The sequence below is a fragment of the Electrona antarctica genome (genome assembly GCF_951216825.1).
Source record: "Electrona antarctica genome assembly, contig: scaffold_259, whole genome shotgun sequence".
NCBI lineage: Eukaryota > Metazoa > Chordata > Actinopteri > Myctophiformes > Myctophidae > Electrona > Electrona antarctica.
The window spans coordinates 155,460-174,504 of record NW_027637939.1 but is presented as its reverse complement, the minus strand read 5'-3'; the positions used below and the strand labels follow the sequence as shown (position 1 = coordinate 174,504).

At 44.0% G+C, this 19,045-nt stretch overlaps 1 protein-coding gene across 2 annotated transcripts; it reads left to right on the top strand.

The window, feature by feature from the left end:
- Window positions 1–2,905: 2,905 nt before the first annotated feature.
- tmem183a (transmembrane protein 183A) lies at window positions 2,906–18,268 on the top strand. 2 transcript variants are annotated; one of them, XM_079531436.1, is made up of 8 exons: window positions 2,906–3,159; window positions 4,971–5,060; window positions 7,423–7,608; window positions 10,301–10,460; window positions 12,521–12,701; window positions 13,937–14,029; window positions 14,945–15,097; window positions 17,099–18,268. In XM_079531436.1, exons 1-8 carry the CDS (start codon window positions 3,096–3,098, stop codon window positions 17,291–17,293), a joined length of 1,122 nt encoding a protein of 373 aa, XP_079387562.1. In that variant the 5' UTR covers window positions 2,906–3,095; the 3' UTR covers window positions 17,294–18,268. The 2 variants fall into 2 exon arrangements, with proteins under 2 accessions (XP_079387562.1, XP_079387561.1); XM_079531435.1 differs by having other exon boundaries at window positions 14,942–15,097.
- The last annotated feature ends 777 nt before the right edge of the window (window positions 18,269–19,045 follow it).

Genomic DNA, 19,045 nt, shown 5'->3' with positions numbered 1-19,045 from the left:
CGCACCCTGCAGCCGGCTCTGGGACTGGATCAGCGTCTCCTGGGTCTCCCGCAGCGACTCCAGGAGCTTGTCGCGCTCGTCCAGCATGTTGACCATCAGCTGCTCGAAGTTGGCCTCCTGATGCTCCTGATGGCCGTTGTTCTGGTGGTGGAGACCCCCCGATCCTCCTCCTCCTCCCCCTATTCCTCCTCCTCCGGGGGAGCCCCCTCCTCCTCCTCCTCCTCTCCCCATGGCAGGACCACCCGAGGGGTCCCCCTCGGAGATGGTGGGCATCACCTCGCACATCATCCTGCCTCCTCGCGGACGGTCGCCTGTGTGGCGGTACGGTGGTGGTCCGCCCTCCTCCTCCTCCTCTGGTCCGAAGCTACCAGCGTAGAGGAGACCGCCTCTGTATGAGAGAGAGGGAGGATTAGAGAGACGTTAAGATAGAAGACCGTCTCTGTGTAGGAGGCACGGTTAAAGACGTCAAGGAAAACGTTCTTCTACGCGAAACTCTACTGATTAGAAGACGGCCTATTAGTGCCTGCTATGGCAACGGGCAAAGCCTTGTTTAGCCTATAGGATGGATCCTACACACACACACGCGCGCACACGCACGCACACACGCATGCACACACAAGAACGCGCGCACGCACGCACACGCACGCACACACACACACACACACACACACACACGCCACTATTAAAATAAGCTACTACAACAGTACAGCCTATAGTATAATACATAAATCCAGCACCTATACAGTATCAATCATTCATTTTGCACCCCAGGGCGTGTTGTTGCTGCTGCTGCTAGCTGCTGCTTTTGCTAGAATGTCTGCTGCTATTCTAAGATCATCCAGATATATCGTCCACATATCGTCTTACTTACCTGATCAATGGAAGTGAAAGGATGAGCAGGCGAGGAAGGTCGACCTTTCATCCATATCCTCTCTCTCTCTCTCTCCCACCACCACCCACCGGCACCGTGCCGTTCCGAGCCGTACCGTTCTGTACCGTTAAACGTTCCTTTCCGTTAGTCCGTCAGTCAGTCGGTTCGGTTAGGTTCTCCTCACCACCTCCTAGAAGTACCCGCCCTGGTGGAACAGCAGCAGCAGCAGCAGCAGAGAGGAGGTGCGCCTCGCCTCCTCCTCCTCCATGCACTCACACACACATGTACGAATATCTCCTCTCCGGCTGGCAGCAAGGCTGCCTGATTGACAGCTCAGAGATGGAGGAGGAGGAGGAGGAGGAGGAGGCGACACAACGGTGGTGTATATAGCGACGGCGGCGCGATGGTTGAGGTGGTGCCTGGACGTTATAAACGCCCACTTAATCATCATGTGTTCAATTCATTATGGATGGACGTTTGTTTTTACTTTAGAGAGAGGCAAATCTGATCTCTGAGAGAGAGAGAGAGAGAGAGAGAGAGAGAGAGTCCAGTGATGTGATGATGGTGAGGATGATGTGTGGACGGAGAGAGAGAAATCATCATATCTGCATCCGCCTTGCTCTCTCCACACCACCTCCGACCAGACCGCGCACGCACACTCCTCCTCCCTCCCCAGTCCCCACAAACTCACACACTCGCGGCTCTGCAGCTGTCACTACACTTTCGAGTGGACGCACGCTCGCGCACGCACGCACGCACGACCAAAAATAGGTACGACGGTGATGATGATGTGTGTGTGGATTTAGTGTTGCACGGCAGCGGCACCTGCAGGGTGAAGCGGGGATTGGAATGGTTGAATTCTATATAATAGGTGGGCGCGCGCGCGCGCGCACACACTCTCACACACACACACACACACACACACACACACACTGATAAAAGGTCATGGATCAAATCATCAAATGTCAGCGATAATAGTCCTCAGAGTCCTCAGAGTTATCACTTATCACGTGGGGTCCGACCGCCTCGGATAGGCTTTGGATTATGATTTGTTTTAAGGCCTACATATTAACCATCTGAACCATTGTATCACTTATTCTGGGAATAAGCCAAAAATAGCAGATCTACCTTTGTCCAGCACCAGCCAAGAACTCGATGTGCGCAAGCCACCTGCTTTTTAAACCAATATGAAAGATTTCACGTAAAACGGGCCAATCTTGCAAACTTTGAAAGCCAATGTTAGCCAATTAGGATGGAATATCCTCTTGAACACATGAGTATAGAGATAGTGTGTAACGATGTGTTTTTCAAAAGTTGGCCTCCTGGTGGCGCTATAACAGTCCGTTCTGGAAAAGTTGGGGCAGAGGTTCATTGTTGGCATCCAGTGAGTGTGTGTGCAAAAATTTGCATCAACCAGATTAACGGTGCCGGAGATTAGCTGTACACAGACGGACTGACACAATCACACACACACAGACGGAGTGCAAAACTCTCTCTCTCCCCATGCCTTCGGCCTGGTGGAGACAATAAAGACATTTATGATTGCAATCGAGATATTGTCAGACCAAGGTGCAGATGGAGGGAATGAGGATCACATCGACATCGACTCACTGGCCTTGGAACGCCCGGGATCCCCATGACGAAGTTACTAATGTTGCTCTGGAGAGGGAAGTCTGGAGCTCTCTGGTGGAGCGGTTGCCCCCGCGACCTGACTACGGATATTCGGATAAGCAGTTGAAGATGGATGGATGGATCAATGGATGGATGGATGGATGGATGGATGGATGGATGGATGGATGGATGGATGGATGATTACAGTACATACAAAATAAATAAAAGATCTACAACATGATTAAAATACTTGGTAATCTAAGACATGATTAGAGAAGAGATAATACAAAAAGTAATAATGATTAAGTGTTGGAATGTCACATCTGTACATTGACCAGCAGGTGGCAGTAACACACTCAACAAGCTGTGGTACTAGTAGGCAGTGACGACACCATAGGCTCTCTAAACTGGAAGAAACGACATCTCGCGCGACTTGCCTTGCCGCTACAGCGTCATCATGAGCGTCAGTCCATGATGGCCGAAGATCCTGGAGGAACATTTCCACACTTCTCTCTCCTTTTCTTTCACGTTCTGCGTGTCGTGGAGACATGGACGGACCCCCAGCAGACCCGCTGAGTGTCCGTGGACCCACACCGTGCTGCGTGTCGACATTATGCCCAAGAAGGGCAACAGAAAACGGCTGAAGTTCAAGGCCGGGGACGGTTGTTTCGAGTCAGGTTGGTAATATATAGTGTTGTTATGGCTGGGTGAAAATAGCAGATCTACAACCTCACAGCGCGTCGTCTCCGGCCCTCCGCGATGCGTTGAGGGCTTGTAGATCTGCTATTTTCCATTTAGAAGTCCAAATGTAAACAAGGCTATAAAGCTAGCATGAAATTAACATAATAATATGATGATGATGAGGATGATAATAATAATACCGTAATAATAATACATTACTTGGACTAAAACTATTTCAGGATTAAAATTCAAAGAAGTAGCAGATCCAAGTACATAAGGCTCCAAAACGCAGCACTGCATAAAACTAATGATCAAGTTGTTAATGATTTACGAATAAACACACAAATTTAGAATAATATGGAGATATTCGGTTTCTGGCTGACAACACGAAACATTATGTAACACTCGTGCCCTTTGAAACCAGTGTCAAACTGACCACTCATGTCCTGAGGCCTTTGAAACTCTTTTTCATATCAAGGTCAATTATTTATTCTGCATTTGAGCCACCCACGGACCACAGTTTGATGACATTTAGCCTATTTTATTTTAATAATTTCATTATTTTGAAAACAAACAAAGCAACAAATCTAAAATACCATGAATAAAAATGATTTATTTTTAAATTAAGAAGTAGTGAAAATAGCTGCTCTACAAGCTCGCAACGCTGCACAAAGCGACACGTGCGCTTGTAGACCTGCTATTTTCAGTAGTTTTTGTCTTGGGCAAACGTCTGATCTGTCTTTTGGGTCTTGACCTCAAAAGTTTGTGAACGACTGATCTATAGGGAAAGCTAGTGGAGTGCTTGTTTTTATGTACGTATGAACCTTTACAAGGTAAAAAAGCATATCCCCTTGATGTATTAACAATGTACTTAAATGAATACACAAAATTTAACATGCACATGTGCACCTACACATGTGCACCTAATGCACCTTAGGTTTATGCACAGGATGGTTTATAAGAGACAGAGAGAACAATCGGAGGCATATTAGAATATTAGAAACAGGAGCAGGGTATTTGGAGATGAGTACGGATACTCTTTAAAGTTATTGAAGGAGTTAATAGATCTAAGGGAACTGGGAAGATTGTTCCAGTCTTTATATTTAAAAGCATGTCGACCAACTTCTTTCCTAATTTTGGTGGGGACATAACAATGTAGTAAGGATACTCTCTATGCCTCTGGTTGTATGATGTATGTCATGTAGTAAGGATACTCTCTATACCTCTGGTTGTATGATGTATGTCATGTAGTAAGGATACTCTCTATACCTCTGGTTGTATGATGTATGTCATGTAGTAAGGATACTCTCTATACCTCTGGTTGTATGATGTATGTCATGTAGTAAGGATACTCTCTATACCTCTGGTTGTATGATGTATGTCATGTAGTAAGGATACTCTCTATACCTCTGGTTGTATGATGTATGTCATGTAGTAAGGATACTCTCTATGCCTCTGGTTGTATGATGTATGTCATTTATGTAGTAAGGATACTCTCTATACCTCTGGTTGTATGATGTATGTCATGTAGTAAGGATACTCTCTATGCCTCTGGTTGTATGATGTATGTCATTTATGTAGTAAGGATACTCTATGCCTCTGGTTGTATGATGTATGTCATTTATGTAGTAAGGATACTCTATGCCTCTGGTTGTATGATGTATGTCATTTATTTTGTATCGTTATGTGTTTATTAACTGTTGCTTGTGAGAGGAACCACAATAGAGATAAGTGAGGACAGTTACCCTGTTGGTTTTATCATTTTCTTATCAAATCAAATCAAAGCCCTTCTTCTCCTCCTCCTCAGTGACAGTTGCTGATTTCGCCAACGCTGACCCGGCTGTGGTGAAGTCTGGACGGGTGAAAAAGGCCGTCGTCAATGCAGTTGAAAAAGAAGGTAAAAGTCCCACCCCCGCGCAGGAGCTAATTGTTTTGATTGATTGATTGATTGAAGAATTTATTAACAGTTTGCAGAATTACAGTACATTTCAAGCACAAACTCAATACAAAGGCTGTTAACTGTGAGTGGACGACCCAATTAAGCATTACACTTGTTTCCAACAGGGTCCACCATGTTCAAATCATCAAAACATTTAGAGACGTACAAATAGACACTTCTATAGACAGAACAGGAATTCATCAAAAAAGAATTCATCAAAAAGGAGGTAAAAAGGGAAAATAAATATATACAGTGAGGGGAAAAAAGGGGGGGGCGGGGGGGGGGGATTCAGATTTTACGGGGGCCAGTTTCGAATTGCAGCCATCCGTAGGTGCCCTTTGAGAGCGGTTTTGAAGGAGTCAAGGGATTCGCATGTCTTAATGACAGTTGGTAGGGCGTTCCACATTTTGGTGGCATAGGAGCGAAAAGAATTTAGTCCCTTGTTTGTGCCATAGACAACGCCCTGGTGAGGCAGGGAAGCTGTGGCAGTACATTCTCAAAAAATCCGGAACAACGCTCCACACGTCCCAGACTCTTCTCCCTTCTGGTTCCAAACTATGGAATGAACTTCTCATTGCAATCAGAATTGCAGACTCACTCTCAATCTTCGTCGTAGTCTGAAAACCAGTTTTAGCCCGTAGCACTTGCCCTAGCCTCGACGACCTTACATGCGTATGCAAAGGGTCAACTTATGTAATTTAAATACACTCTATAAGCGTATACTCATACTTTCATTATACAGATATTCTACTCTTAGGCCCCTTTCAGACGACGATGGTCTCCAGATAAAACGGCAAAGTCCCGTTGCGTTCTCAGTTTTTATTGACCCTTTACACGAGAACGCACACTTTATGAAAACGCTATAATATCGCTAGGTGGCGCCCAATAGACCAGTCACCCACGTTATGTACAAGAAGAAGAGCCAGCTCCCCCTTCACGCAACAGTTTCTTGTTCCCCGTGTCAATCACACTACAACACACACTACAAGTACACACTTCAACCCCCATTTTTAGATCACTTACATAGCTTGCTGTGTTTGGCGTTAGACAACGAGACCATCGTCCGCATTGGCCGTGAGTTCAAGCCTCTCAGCGGACAGTTTTTCGCGATTTTTGCGGTCACTTTATTTTCTCACATATTAAAAACGCTACCAGATTAAAGTTAGGAATAAATAATACTGAGGTAAATGTGATGTTAATTAATAGGTTAATAGGGGAGGGTGATTCCTTTTTGTTTAATCACCTGGGGAGTGGGGAGGCGACTGGATTTGTATTTTCATTCACAGGGAGGGTGATGGTGGTGACAGACAGCCCAGAGCATGCAGGCAGAGCGCGCCACGGGATGGTTATATATTTTATAATACATTAGGCTACATAAACGCTGCTGCCGCGGCTGCCACCTATCACAATTAAGGCATTTTATTTACATCATGGTTTTACATTCACCATGGGTGATGAGCAGCACTTTGTAGGCGAGGAGGGAGGCTTGTTCAGGAACTCCATTATATCATAATTATGCATCAATGTAATAATATATGCGCTGCGAGCCAACGTGAGCCATGATGTCATAAGTTTTGCGGATTCACCGTTTTGCCTGTTTACACGGAGAAGGGATAAAACGGCGTTCTCAAAGATTTCCACTCTGGGAGGTGGTTTCACTTTGATGCGTTTTCACCTCCTGAGAACACCCTTCTCGTCTAAAAGGACCCCAGCAAATGATACTTTATTTTGCCGTTTCTTATGAACACCATCCTCGTCTAAAAGCCACCTTAGTGTCCTTATGATTCTTGATGACTTTCTATGTATTTGATGTATTACTATGTGTTGTTCTTGTAAGTCGCTCTGGATTCACCCATTTAGACTTGAGGCCGATTCTAAAAAGAATGGCTTCTAAATAATAACAGTTGTCTGAAAAAGCTATGTTTCTGTTGGTGGTGGTCAAGGACCCCCTGAATTATCTGTATTTGGCCACGGACCCCCATCTGAAAATATGTTGTTCCAGGGACTCCCAGAAGCAAAGATTTGAGTTAAAAACGTTCAAAGATTTGCACATTTTTCAAAAAATAGCAGATCTACAAGCTACCTTAACCCATGTCTAACCAATGACTAGTTTAGACTAGTCATTGGTTAGACATGGGTTAAGGTTAGGTTTAGGTGTGCATGCTTAAAACACCAAAAGGGGTTCCCGTCCAGAATAGGCTAAGAGTGTCTGCTAAATACCTAAATTGTTGTGTTATAGTGAAGTTACTATGTGGTGTGAAGGTCTCTCAAGGAGCTGTAGTTGAACTCGTGCGTGCGTGCGTGCTTGCGTGTGTTACAGTGAAGTTACTGTGTGGTCTGGAGGTGTCCAGAGGAGCTGTGGAGGAGGTTCTCTCCTCCTCAGTGAGTGTGACAGGAGGAGGTGCTCTGACGAGCAGCGATGAAACCGAGGACCCCCCCGAGGAGGACGGAGACCACGATACCAAAGTGTTCTTCAACCGCAAGAAGAAGAACAAGAGGAGGAAAGGTACGGGTGGTTTTTGGTTTTGTTTTGTTTTCCAAAATGTCTTTGTTTGATTTTTTTTAAAATCTTTCTCCCCCCCCCCCTACATTTTCTTCAGATAGATTGAACATTACAGTTAAAAAAGAAAGCAGTGAACACAATCTGAGTAAGTATGAATTTAGAATTTAGCTGTGTGAGATCTGGACAGGTGGCGCCATCTTGTGAGCTTTTCAGCTATTACTTTACCTTTCATTCTCTTTCTATTGATTGGAGAAATTGCTGCTACACTTTACCCACAGGATTGTAGGTAGTGTAGTAATTCTTTATTTTCTATATCAAGGAAATATCAATGAAACATGTTTTTTCTTTTTCTTCTTAAAACTAGATTGATTGCATAGAGACATGTTTCTCTTCTTCAGGAACATAGTATCTCTTTTACAACCACATCACACATATAGGTAAATCTAACATGAATTGTGACGACATTGTAAGTAGCCTTGCCGAGCCCATAGGGCTATCTCCTGTTTCTGTAGCGTGAGGCAGCTTGATGTACAAGTACACTCCCTGGACATGACACTAGTATGTTGCAGGTACTTACCCCCAATCACACCCTTGATGCTGAGTGCCAAGCAGGGAGGCACTGGGTCCCATTTTTAGAGTCTTTGGTATGACCCAGCCGGGGATCGAACCCAGACCCCCCAGTCTCAGGGCAGACACTCTAACCACAAGGCCACTGAGCCTATGCAGAAATATTTTTCGTACATCGTCATCCGTCAGCTCACTGTCGATTGCCTACTTGTACTAAACTAAACAGCTGTGTATAACCCAGAGGGATGGGCAGGGACGTGCAGAGAGTTTTACAGAGGCAGGGGCTGAAATTCTGTAAAAGAGCACTTTTGGACTAAAATATTGGATCTACAAGCTCTCAACGGGTCACAGCGCAACACACTGTGAGCTTGTATAGATCCGCTATTTTTGCAGTCAGGCTGAAATTCGGTAAGAGAAAGAAAATAGCAGATCTACTTGTAGATCTGCTATTTTCTGGGCGCAACCCCACACTCGTTGGCTACTGGAGATGCGGCGATGACGTGGATTTCTAAACAAATTCTTTCAACGCAAAATGCTGCGTTCAAGATCAGGAGGGTTCAGAAAAAAGCTATTCTCGGGTATGCATGGAAAGGAGAGGAGGGGCATTTGTGGGCACATGCAATAGTAGCGGGTTGTGCAATTGCTTTATTGCACTAGGTTTTATTTATATTAAGTGTTATTCTAGACGTATTGTATTTTATTTTTTTGCCTGACCAGGACCTGAGTAATTTTGTTCTGTACTTGTATGGAATGACAATAAAACACCTTGAACCTTGAGAGGGCAGTTGTTTTACAGACGGGTAAAAGGTCAGGGGCTGAAGCCCCCTTTGATGTCTGTGTGCACGTACCTGGGAATGGGGTTGCCATGACAGTCTTCAAGAGACCTTCATGTATGCTTTTCTGGGCATGGAGGGGCGGAACCATCTCCCGGCTGAGACCGCCAGGGACTTCCTATTGGTTCACCAACCTATTTGCCCGCCTCCCCAAACCTCCCTCCCCCTCTGCTACCGACTCCACACAGCGGAGAACGGTGACGTCGTGGTGACTCTTATTGGTTTAGCGAAAATGCAAGGTTCACTCCGCTCATATGCCAGTTCTCATGCATGTCTCGACCAGGCGTTTATTTTCTCCTTTGAAACCAAACGCCTGTGGTCTCAGCGGCTATCGCATTAGCAATTGACTATTTTACTAGTGTTTGGGGTGTGTGTGTGTGTGGGGGTAATGATGACTGATTTAAGCAGTCGCACCTGGCCCGAGTCCAAACTAATTGCACAGCACACACAGTACACACAGACACACACACACCTGTTGGCGTGGATCGATGAACACAGGATAAATCTGTCTTCCCCAGCCGAGGAGACAAGCCTGTCACGATGACGGCACATCCATCTGCTGTGGCCGGTAACATCTTGTCCTCAATGGATTAAAGTTCTCACTCATTGATTTCCGTCTTTCGGATTCATTCCTATGGAAGCATGTTGGTGCAGTGCAAATAGCCAAACTGCAAGCTCTCGCTTGTAGAGACGCGGCTATTTTTGGTTATAATTAGCTTTATTGCTTGATCACAGGTAAAAAAAAAAGTGGGTGAAATATGTTTTTGTGCATAGATTCCATCGTTTTTTTCCAAGAAAACAAAGAAAGGGAACATTTTGTTTATTAATGTGGCTGGTGACATCTTGCCATTTACTTAAATGATTAAAATAAGTGAAAATATTTACTAGCTGTAGATCAGCTATTTTCAAAAAAGAATTATGCCACCATTGTACAGCAAAGTATAACTCACGTTATACAGGTCCACTTCTTAGCCCGTAGCACTGGCCATAGCACTTGCCCTAGCCTCAACAACCTGACCAACACATTTATTTAGATGGCATGTAGACAGATGCCATGTCATTATTGATCTGCCGTCCCATCCTATAGTGTTTATTGTTTCAATGTACAGATTATTGATGACTAGTTCTATGCATTTTATGTATTACCACGTGTTGTTCTTGCTTACTGTAAATCACTCTGGATTAAGAGCCTCTGATAATTGCCTAAATTGTAATTGCAAGTGTCTCTGTATACTGTGTCCCGTGCCGTGCAGAGAGCAGTGAATATGTCTATACTTTGTCCTGTCTCGTTGCAGAGAGCAGTGAATGCAGCGATGGAGAGGAGTACCCCGTAGACATCTGGCTGGTTCTGTCCTCCTACATCAGACCAGAGGACGTGTGCAGGTTCGCTCTGATCTGCAGGAGAGCCTGGACGGTCACGTGCACCGCGGCTTTCTGGTCCCGAATGTACCGCAGGTGAGTTATCTAAACCTTAATTAATTGAATGCCACGGATTAACGTGTTTTTCATGAAATCCTGTGGTGTTTTCGAGCTTTATATTAATTTATCATTAATAAATCATCTCGCTCATATTTACTGTAAAGCAGGGCTCCCGGTCGCTAGGCAAAGCTTGGCTCGAAGTGTCATGGGAACAAAAATCTCCGGCCTGCACACAATGCTGGGGCCGCCGGTCTTTTAAACCCTTATTCTCTGAATTACGGCTCAGATTGAGCTGGATTGAACAACACGACAATGTTAGCGTCTCAATACTAAACCCCGGTTACCGCGCGGTTAGCATATTAATGCTTCTAAAGACTCTTAAATAGACGATGACATTAGCTGTAGCCGTTCCTCGCTAGCTGTTCACCGGAGGTGATCTAAACCTAGTGGACCAGAATGTACCGGAGGTGAGTTATCAGGGCTGTTCTTCTTCTAAACCTGGGTTCTCAAAGAGGGTGCCGTGAGTGTGACGCAAGTCCAAGGGTGCCGCAGAACACTTAGCCTACAGTATATTTGGAATTTCATCACTTCAGTTTGGTACTTTGGTACCCTCTAATTTATACTTAAAGGCGAGTCAATCTAAGCTAAAAAGTGGCGTGATCCAAAATAAATTGCAATAGTAATCGTTCAAAGTTTTTTATGATCCTTAGGGTCATCCAAATAACATATTAAAAATTGATTATTATATACATTTTGGATCATGGTACATTTTGGGGTTGAACGTTGGGGTACCATTGAAACCCTATAAAGCAAAAATGTCACATTTGACTTAAGCTTTAAGTAGCATATGACATGTCAAACTAGGGGTTATTCGTTTTGCACGAAAAACACTCCTTGGGCTAAAAACGGCCATAGCCACTTTCCCATCACATTACATTTTGTGAATGGGTGGAGTCATCCTGTCCCCTGCGTCGTGGCACACAGAGCAGTGGGTGGAGTCATCCTGTCCCCTGCGTCGTGGCACACAGAGCAGTGGGTGGAGTCATCCTGTCCCCTGCGTCGTGGCACACAGAGCAGTGGGTGGAGTCATCCTGTCCCCTGCGTCGTGGCACACAGAGCAGTGGGTGGAGTCATCCTGTCCCCTGCGTCGTGGCACACAGAGCAGTGGGTGGAGTCATCCTGTCCCCTGCGTCGTGGCACACAGAGCAGTGGGTGGAGTCATCCTGTCCCCTGCGTCGTGGCACACAGAGCAGCTGCAGAGCTGAGATTAACAAACTTTATGATCATGACACAGGGTTTCCCCCCCGTCACGCGGTACTCGTGCCAATACGTTGACTGGTTGACACTCAATGACTGCTATTTATATATTATCATATCACTTCATAAGGTTATATCATTGACCTAAATGGCGTTATTTTTAACTGATATAGGGTGATGAAAAAAAATGCAATGTCTATCAGAAATTATTTTAAAAAAAAAACACTTTAGTAAAACTTGCAAAGTGACACATTACTTTACCTGGCTTACGTTACATTTTCTGATAGTTGTACTTGAATGTTGACATGAAATAATAATCCCATTTAGTGTTTCATTTTCCCGGTCGGGACAAAATAGGACGGCTTGTTGTGACGCATCTGATCATGAAGAGTGAAGACACGTGGAACTATAAGGCTACTACGATAACGATACCAAGGATTCGACAGTGATGTCACTGTTATGCAACACGGACGGAGCACAGACTCTAAACTGTTTAAAAGCCACAGTGGCGTGACATCACTGACGAATCCATGGCATCGGTATCTTCATGCGACCGAGTCAACTTCTCTCCGCTGGAAGGTTATATTCACGGCGTCAATATATTTAGTCATCGTTTTAGTCATCACTGCTTAGTTTTCATTTAGTTTTCGTCAGTGAAAAAAAGGTATTCGTCTAGTCGACGAACATTGTTCATCATGGTTTTAGTCGACGAAATCAACACTGTTAGGAACCAAATCGACCCTTATCGGTCTGTTTCTGTCTCTTTCAGACACTACAGCGGGGAGGTGGATCTGCCCAGCCGTCTCCAGCTCTTGACGGTGTTTTTCTGTCTCTTTCAGACACTACAGCGGTGAGGTGGATCTGCCCTGCCGTCTCCAGCCGGCCTCCATAGACAGGATGAGCTGCCTGCGGGCCTGTGTGATCCGATCCCTGTTCCATCTGTACGCTCCGTTCAGCCAGCGCGTGTCCAAGATCCCTGCCCTGCCCGCATCCACCCCCACTACCCTGCTCAACTCCAAGGTAAGACCCACCCCCACTACCCTGCTCAACCCCAAGGTAAGACCCACCCCCACTACCCTGCTCAACTCCATGGTAAGACCCATCCCCTCTAGCCTGCTCAACTCCCTGGTAAGACCCACCCCCACTACCCTGCTCAACTCCAAGGTAAGACCCATCCCCACTACCCTGCTCAACTCCCTGGTAAGACCCACCCCACTACCCTGCTCAACTCCATGGTAAGACCCACCCCACTACCCTGCTCAACTCCCTGGTAAGACCCACCCCCACTACCCTGCTCAACTCCCTGGTAAGACCCACCCCACTACCCTGCTCAACTCCATGGTAAGACCCACCCCCACTACCCTGCTCAACTCCAAGGTAAGACCCACCCCACTACCCTGCTCAACTCCAAGGTAAGACCCACCCCCACTACCCTGCTCAACTCCCTGGTAAGACCCACCCCACTACCCTGCTCAACTCCAAGGTAAGACCCACCCCCACTACCCTGCTCAACTCCAAGGTAAGACCCACCCCCACTACCCTGCTCAACGCCAAGGTAAGACCCCTGCCCTGACATTTGAATCAAACAGACTTGAATGTGCCCCTTTTCTGGGTTTTATCCTCTCAGCAGATTTGGTATTGACCTGTACTCATTCTGCAAAACAAAATCAATCAAGAGATGAGTCTTCAGATTAGAGGAAGATTGGGAATGAGTCTGCAGTTCTAACTGCAAAGTAGGATTTATCTTACAGTAATTATTCTTTTTTTTTTTCACAGTTTTGTTTATTCAAGATTTCAGGGTATACAGTAAATCAAATAATATGACAGTATATGTGACACACCCATATGGAACATACCAAAGAGATAACATGTACATATAAATGTTGTGACCACTATATGCAAAATATTGTGGTAGCATACAATAAATTGTATAGTCCTACGCTAACAGGGAAGTGATGATAGTTACAAACCACATAACCTGAATCAAGTTTTGAAACAAAAACACAAACGTACGACAAGACAAGACAAGACAAGACGACACAACATGGCATGGTCATTGGTCACCCCTCCAAAACATAATGGACATGGCAGTGCACCCACACATGGTTCCTAATAATAAATATACTGGACAAAAACCCTGATTATTTTCTCCAGTAAGATTCAGCTTTTATTTTTTCCATTTATTTTTCTTCGCTAATGCCCCCCAAAAAATAACTTATATAAGATGATTGATGATGACTATCTTTCCTTTGCAGTGCTTGTTGTTTTGGATCAAAAAGGTCCCTGGAAAGGTCCCTGGAACTCGACCAGAGACCCTGTGGGAGTTCAACTTTAAGTTCACCAAGCAGGTAAACAATGAAACTTCCTTTAGACCAATACAATATGTTGCTGTCGTGGCAGAACCCTCTGGTCTCCATATCCTAACCTTGTATTGTGTTTTTTCACCCTACCTATCGCACTACAGCATCACACAAAAGCAGCAAAAGTAGTTACAGTACAAGCTCGAAACAAGCGCTGCCTTTTGTTGTAGATCTGCTACTTTTGATGCCTTTGAATTAGAATCCTGAACAACAATAATAATGATGTGTTGCCACCCCCTCAGCAGGGTGGTAAGGGTGGTAGTGTGCCCTCACCAGATAGTACATACAATGATACAGATGTTTGAGAACTTCACAAGTCCTGCCATTGGCGGCTCAGAGCATTGTCAGAAACAGAACATCGTCAGTGACAGTAACATTTGCCAAGGTGTTTATATGTTAATTCTATTCAGATTCCCTGAATAGACAAGAGTTCCTCTGCTGGACACTTTTCAGTTGCAAGGCTAATCAGTGAATAAAACATGCAGGGAAAACATGCATTTTCAGAAAACCTTCAGGAAAAGACCAGGAAAGAGTTAGAATGGCTGTAATAATAGTAATGTTAATGCCACCCTCTCAGCAGGGTGGTAAGGCTGGCAGTGCCCTCTACACTACTAATAAAGATGTTAATGCCACCCTATAGCAGGGTGGTAAGGCTGGCACTGCCCTCTACACTGTACTAATAAAGATGTTAATGCCACCCTATAGCAGGGTGGTAAGGCTGGCAGTGCCCTCTACACTGTACTAATAAAGATGTTAATGCCACCCTCAGCAGGGTGGTAAGGCTGGCAGTGCCCTCTACACTGTACTAATAAAGATCTTAATGCCACCCTATAGCAGGGTGGTAAGGCTGGCAGTGCCCTCCAAACTGTACTAATAAAGATGTTAATGCCACCCTCTCAGCAGCGTGGTAAGGCTGTCAGTGGCCCCTCCCCCCTGCCGGCCCCCAGGCAGTACAGAGACGTCCACACCAACCCAGACGCAGACTGCTACGTGCTGCGGGTCACCGCCCTCAACTTCATCTTCACGCCCGTCGTCATGGGCATGACCCTCGCTCTGGTGGGTACACTAACTGGCATGACCCTCGCTCTGGTGGGTACAGTAACTACAGTAAAATGGTCAGCAGGTTTGTACACTCATGTGGATCGCTGGTGTTGAAAACCAGGCAGTGACATACTGCAACATAATGCTTAATCCAAGACGAGACAGGAAGATAGTTCCGTTATGAATTCCTGTTTAGTAAGAAAGAGCTGATGAAAAATCAGAGGCAAGATGGTTTTATTGGTAAAAAGAGCACATTTCAACAACAAGATGGTTTTATTGGTAAAAAAAGAGGACATTTCAACAACAAGATGGTTTTATTGGTAAAAAAAGAGCACATTTCAACAACAAGATGGTTTTATTGGTAAAAAAAGAGGACATTTCAACAACAAGATGGTTTTATTGGTAAAAAAGAGCACATTTCAACAACAAGATGGTTTTATTGGTAAAAAAAGAGGACATTTCAACAACAAGATGGTTTTATTGGTAAAAAGAGCACATTTCAACAACAAGATGGTTTTATTGGTAAAAAAAGAGGACATTTCAACAACAAGATGGTTTTATTGGTAAAAAAAGAGCACATTTCAACAACAAGATGGTTTTATTGGTAAAAAAAGAGGACATTTCAACAACAAGATGGTTTTATTGGTAAAAAGAGCACATTTCAACAACAAGATGGTTTTATTGGTAGAGCACATTTCAACAACAAGATGGTTTTATTGGTAAAAAGAGCACATTTCAACAACAAGATGGTTTATTTGGTAAAAAAGAGGACATTTCAACAACAAGATGGTTTTATTGGTAAAAAGAGCACATTTCAACAAGATGGTTTTATTGGTAAAAAGAGCACATTTCAACAACAAGATGGTTTTATTGGTAAAAAGAGCACATTTCAACAACAAGATGGTTTTATTGGTAAAAAAGAGCACATTTCAACAACAAGATGGTTTTATTGGTAAAAAAGAGAACATTTCAATGGTTTTATTGGTAAAAAGAGCACATTTCTTTAATGGTAGGAAAATTCTTATCCGTGTTGGCCTTCACCCAGCTCCTTATTTGTACAAATTTAAAAAAATGTGTTCCGGGTAACTGATACCAGTCTTTTATGAAAGTAAAGTCCGCAAATATCTCTTTATTGCAAAGATCACCTAGTTCTGTGAGTCCTTTTTCTTTCCAGTTTGTAATAATACCATATCTTATATGTTCTGGTACTAGAGGGTTATTCCATAGTGGTGTGTGTTTATATAAGATAGGGCGGAGTCCTAGCAACTTGTGACTTTCTTGCCAACACTCAAATGTGTGGCAGATGATTTGATTTTTTGCAAGTTTTTTAATGATCCTATGAATGGAATTGAGCTCAATGTAGTTGTTTTGACCATTTGTTGTTCTATATTTAAGAGCACATTTCAACAACAAGATGGTTTTATTGGTAAAAAAAAGAGCACATTTCAACAACAAGATGGTTTTATTGGTAAAAAGAGCACATTTCAACAAGGCAGTTCAATGTGCTTTACACAGAGCACCATGCAAAGGAAACACAATTATACAATGACATTAAACAAGGCTGCATGAAACAAACTAAGTCAAAAATAACGGATACATTACAGTGCAGAAGAGAGAAAAATAACTCGGTCAAAGGCAGCAGCAAACGGAAAGCTTAGTTGTGTTTTAAAAGCAATAAGAGTGGCCTGTAGTTTGTTCCAGTTTATTTGTGCTTTTAGGGACAGAAAGTGGACTTTTCCCAGATGACCTGAGCTCATTTCAATTCATGTACTTCATAACGTAGCTGTTTAGTCCCAACTCCCCCCGTGGGGTCTGTCTACAAATTGCCTTTTATGATTTTGAAAGTACAGAAAAACAGTTGGAGGCAGGTGCTCTTTAGTCTTTATTGGTGTCACGCAAAAGTGGGTGAAAATCACTTTCACCTAGAAAATCCATTCATTTTTTTTCTCTGTCCATGTGTCCCTCCTCTCCTCTCCCCTGATCTCCTATCCTCTCAACCCCTCTCCTCTCCTCCAGTTCACCATCAACGTCTCCACGGACATGCGTCACCAGCGCGTGCGTCTGCTCTTCCAGGACTCTCCGCTGCCCCCCCGGGGGGCCAGGAGGAGGTGGGGCGAGCAGGGGGGCACCCAGGTGGTCCTGGACCCCGTGAACAGTGTGAAGCTCATGGACTGGTGGCATCCCCAGTACCCCTCATCCCCTTACGCATAGAACCATGACCCCCCCCCCTCTCCCTGTCATCCAACGACCCTCCTTCAATACAGACTCCACCCGTCCCTCTCTTTCGCATTATGTCGTTGCTGTTGGGCAGAAACCTTTTATCTCCATATTCTAACGTTTTGTGGTAAATTTAACGATCTACAAGCTCGAGTTTGTAGATCTGCTATTTTTGAAAAATCCTGAAAATGTGGAGCAAATCTTTAAATATATATTCTTTAACTACTGGATCTCACCGCAGCGTCCCACAAAAAGCATCAAAATTAACAGATCTACAAGCTGGAAACGCAGTGCGAAGTCTCGCGTTTCGAGCTTGTAGATCTGCTACAACATATGAGGTTTCCACCCGACAGACGGCATTAGGAGTTCAGGACTTCACAGAAGACTGCACCAGAGAAACTCATGGATTTTTGCGGATTTTTGCAAAAAAACTTTAAACCATTATTATCACATCTCTCGATTTGTTTTCTGCTCTCTGGTTTGAATTCTCAAATAACGATCCTTGGATATTATTTTGAAGGACGGAATTAGTCGCACCGACTAGGTTTGTTTTAATTTAGTTTTCAAAACCACGTGTTGCTTTCTGTTTTATTTATTGTTTAATTTCTTTGATTTTCTTTTCTTTGATTTCTTCATGAAATTACTGGAAACATCCAGTAATTGTCTTTTTGGATATTTATTTTTTTATGTTTTGAAATCATTATATTATAAACATAATAAATGTATGAAACAAAAAATAAAAGGACCCATACAAATGTGTCCATGACCCACAAATGGGTCCCGACCCACTGTTTGCGAACCAATGCTTTAATCTATTTGGACCTGAGGTCTGTCACCTTATAACTTTATTTTATTATTTTACTGAATAATAGCAGATATACAAGCTCGAGCTTGTAGATCTGCTATTTTTGAAAAATCCTGAAAATGTAGAGCAAATCTTTAAATATTATTTCACAGCAAACTTTTTTAACTGAAATATTTGCTTCTGGGGGGTCCCTCCCTGGAGCAACATATTTTGAGATGGAGGTCGGCGGCCAATTACATAATCATTCTGGGGGACCTTGACATGAAATAGTTTGAGAACCACTGATATAGAAACAATGTTTTTCAAAAACTGTCATGATTCAGAATCAGGTCTTAATGTGTTAATAGATTGTGTCAGAGCAGTAGAATGAGAATGTGTTAGTCTGTTTTTATCTCAGGTCAAAATGGGTTAATTGTTCACATAATCCATGCAAATGGTGCCATAAATGGTTTGATACTAATGTACTAGCGGATTCGACTGTTATCATACGATCTTATGTGCCCAGTATGTCCGTTTATCATGCATCTTATGGGCCCAGTATGGCCATACTGGCATACTCACCATAGTAGCAAGGTTTCCCCCTGGTGGACGTGTCATTTCCAACTATTGTCGGTGCATGGAAACTAGGAGCTACTAATATATACTATTCTCTGCCTATCGGAACGTAACTCGGACGGCGCTGAGTCGGGTCTGGTGGCCTTCGCAACGCTCGGCACGGCGACTCACTCGGCTAGCGCCTCCGTCAGGACATCAGTGATTATCAAGCGAAATAATCACGGAGAACTACCGACTGAGCCGTTGGGTCGGCAGAGCATGCCCATACTAGCTCGAAAAATTCATACTGATCCTAACTGATAACTGCGGTCTTGTCCATTGATACCAGTCGAAACAGGTGAATGTACACACCGACTATATAGGCCATGCAGGTCATACAGTTAACA